Genomic DNA, 2,848 nt, shown 5'->3' on the forward strand with positions numbered 1-2,848 from the left:
TTTTTTTTTTTTCCTATTAGGTTGAGGTATGAGAAAACTTGCCTCTGAATTTTCTTATTCTAATTTCCACACATTGTTGCATTAAAAAAAGAAATCAGTTCTTTGACATCCTCCCTTGACATCTGCTTCTCATTTACAGAATGTTTATTTTTGGATTCTGTAGGAATGGGCAGCTTTTGGGGTGCATCTCACAGGTCTCAGCTCACCGCTTTCACCCTCACCTTCCTTCCACTGGTCTCACCTGTAAAGCCTGCAGATCCGAGAAGGTCCTGTCGGGGACCGTGTGAATGCTGTTGCTGTGGAGCATGAGCAGCTCCAGTCTGTTCAGGCCAGAAAAATCTGTTTCCTTCAATCTCACCAAGCTGTTGTACCTGAATTAAAAATGTCATTCTAGTCATAAACTGAGTCTGTCAACTGAAGTTCAAATGTCAAAGCAAAAACACACACACACAAGAAACCCCAATGCCTCTCTTGTTTTAACTGTGCTCTAGGGAGATAACCAAAGGCTTGACATATTATTGAAATTCATCACATGCCACAGAAGGTCCATTCTCCACCCAGTCCTTGCAGTCTCAGCTACAGTCACCCACTTCCCATTCCCAGAACTTGCCACATTCCCTTCTCATTTTTAAACCTTTATGTTATGCTCTTCCTTCAGGTTGGAATGTCCTTGACTTTTTCCATCTGTGAACACTATTAAGACACAGTCCACTCTTTTATGACGCTGTACAAGGTGGAATTCATCAGTAGTTGTAACTAGCTCTGGGCTTCTGGTTTGGGTATGATTATGAACTCAGGAACTTAGTAGTTGTGCAACCCTAGATAAAATCAGTAACTTTTCCGTGCCTCAGTCTCCTCATCTGTAAAATTCAGATAATAGAACCCACTCCAAAGGGGTTATGAGGATTACATGAATGAATACATACAGAGCGTTTAGCCCAATGCCAGCACCTAGTAGGCACACAAATAATATTAGCTATTATTATTAGTGACTGTTCTCAAGACATGCTGTATGCTTTATTACAGTTCTTATTAAATTATACTAATTGTACAACTGTCTTCTCCCTTTAACTATAGCTTTCAGGAGTGAATAATGTGTCTTGTTCATTGTCCCTAGTGCCAACCATTGTTTGTGGCACTAGCAGGTGCTCACTAATGCCAAATAAATGATGTTAAGTCCAACTGTATGCGCATTCACACACANAAAAAAAATAACTTGGTATTTCAAGTAAACTTAAGAACCTTAATTTTTCATGGGAGAGAATATATATTGATTTTGTTTTTTCACATTTATAATAGCTAATAAATATATGATGATATTTATATTTATATTGAATTATATCACTAAAAGATATAATTCACATGCCATAAAATTTACCTTTTTAAAGTGTACAGTTCATTGTTTTTTAGTATATCCACAGAGTTGTGCAACCATCTCCACTAATTTTAGAAAATTTTCACTACCCCCAAATAAAACCTGATAGACATTAGCGGTCATTTCCCTTCTTCCTAGCCATAGGCAACCACCAATTTACTTTGTGATTAGTGATCTTAAAATATGTGATCTTTTGTGTCTGGCTTCTTCCACTTAGCAAAATGTTCTCAAGAGCCATTCCTGTTGTAGCATATATTAGCCCTTTGTCCTTTTTGATTGCTGAACATTTCATTGTATGCATGTATCACATTGTGTTTATCAGTTCATCAGTTGATGGACATTTGGGGCATTTGAAACTTTTTGGTAATATGATTTTAATTGACTTGAGTTAAAATTAAAATAATTTTGAATATTTCAATAGTGCTTGGGTATTCACCAATTACCTTTCCAGTTACTAGTTTTGAATATACTCTTTCTCCCAGGAAGAAAAGCAAACAAATGCTGGTAAAAGGAATGATTTCTCATCATATTTTCCTGACTTGGTCTAAGCTGTCACTTCTGTCAAAGATGCTTTTCTGGAATGCCAAGTTCCCTAATAAGCAAGGAATAATTAAATTGGCAACATAAAAGAGCTTTGTCCCGAATATTGCCATGGAGTACAATCTCAAACTCAGCATTCCTCAATATCTTTTGGAAACCTGGACAAAAGAATAAATATATGTGGAGAATTCCATGACGGATATGCAATCCATGTAATCCTCTAAAGACACATTTCCGATAGAGCCTGATTAAGCCAAATCAACAGAGTCCCATAACTACTCTGTATTGTTACTCCCCACCACAGGTGAAACCCCCATTGTATAGCTCTGGTATGATGTCAAAAGGCTCTATGCATACGAGGGTACTTCAAAAAGTTTGGGGAAAATAGAACTAAAAGATCATATGAATCTTTTCATGAACTTTTTGAAGACCCCTTGTACTGGTACTTTATCATTGATAAAAATATTATTGATAATTAATTTTATTATACTTGTAAGATATCTCTATCTGATTTAAACTAGACATGGTTGTGCTCTTCCTGAACAGTACTTTTATTTTTAATTTTTTAAAATTTAGTAGATATCATGTATTGTGAGTTTCTTGAAAGCTTCAAGTCCTACTCATAACAGGCATAAAGGTCTCTACATATACTTTCCCTATATTCCCTTATTCTTATCCCTAGTCTTGTTTTACCTTTTATTTTCTCACTGGCTTATGTGATCATTTCTACAATATTTTATGCATTCTTGGAGTCCCCATAACTTTTTTAAAAAACTGGAATAAGGCAGAGCATAAACAAGAAAGTAAATGAAGTGAAACTGAAAAAAGTATATTGATTTATAGCAAGTGAATGTCTGCCTAAGATAGTCATTATTTTTAGGAACCACATTTGATTTTCATATAAACATGACTACAAGTAGCCTTTTAAATTAA

General features: G+C 35.4%; 1 protein-coding gene across 1 annotated transcript in view; it reads right to left on the reverse strand.

The window, feature by feature from the left end:
* Nucleotides 1–210: 210 nt before the first annotated feature.
* LOC103610409 overlaps nt 211–2,848 on the reverse strand; it is a 9,175-nt gene continuing 6,537 nt past the window's right edge. The window contains exon 5 of the mRNA XM_008594587.1: nt 211–371. Coding sequence (XP_008592809.1) covers nt 218–371 — 154 coding nt within the window. The 3' untranslated portion in view covers nt 211–217. The remainder of the gene's footprint in view (nt 372–2,848) is intronic.

The sequence above is a fragment of the Galeopterus variegatus genome, unplaced genomic scaffold (genome assembly GCF_000696425.1).
Source record: "Galeopterus variegatus unplaced genomic scaffold, G_variegatus-3.0.2 Scaffold11104, whole genome shotgun sequence".
NCBI classification, from domain to species: Eukaryota; Metazoa; Chordata; class Mammalia; order Dermoptera; family Cynocephalidae; genus Galeopterus; species Galeopterus variegatus.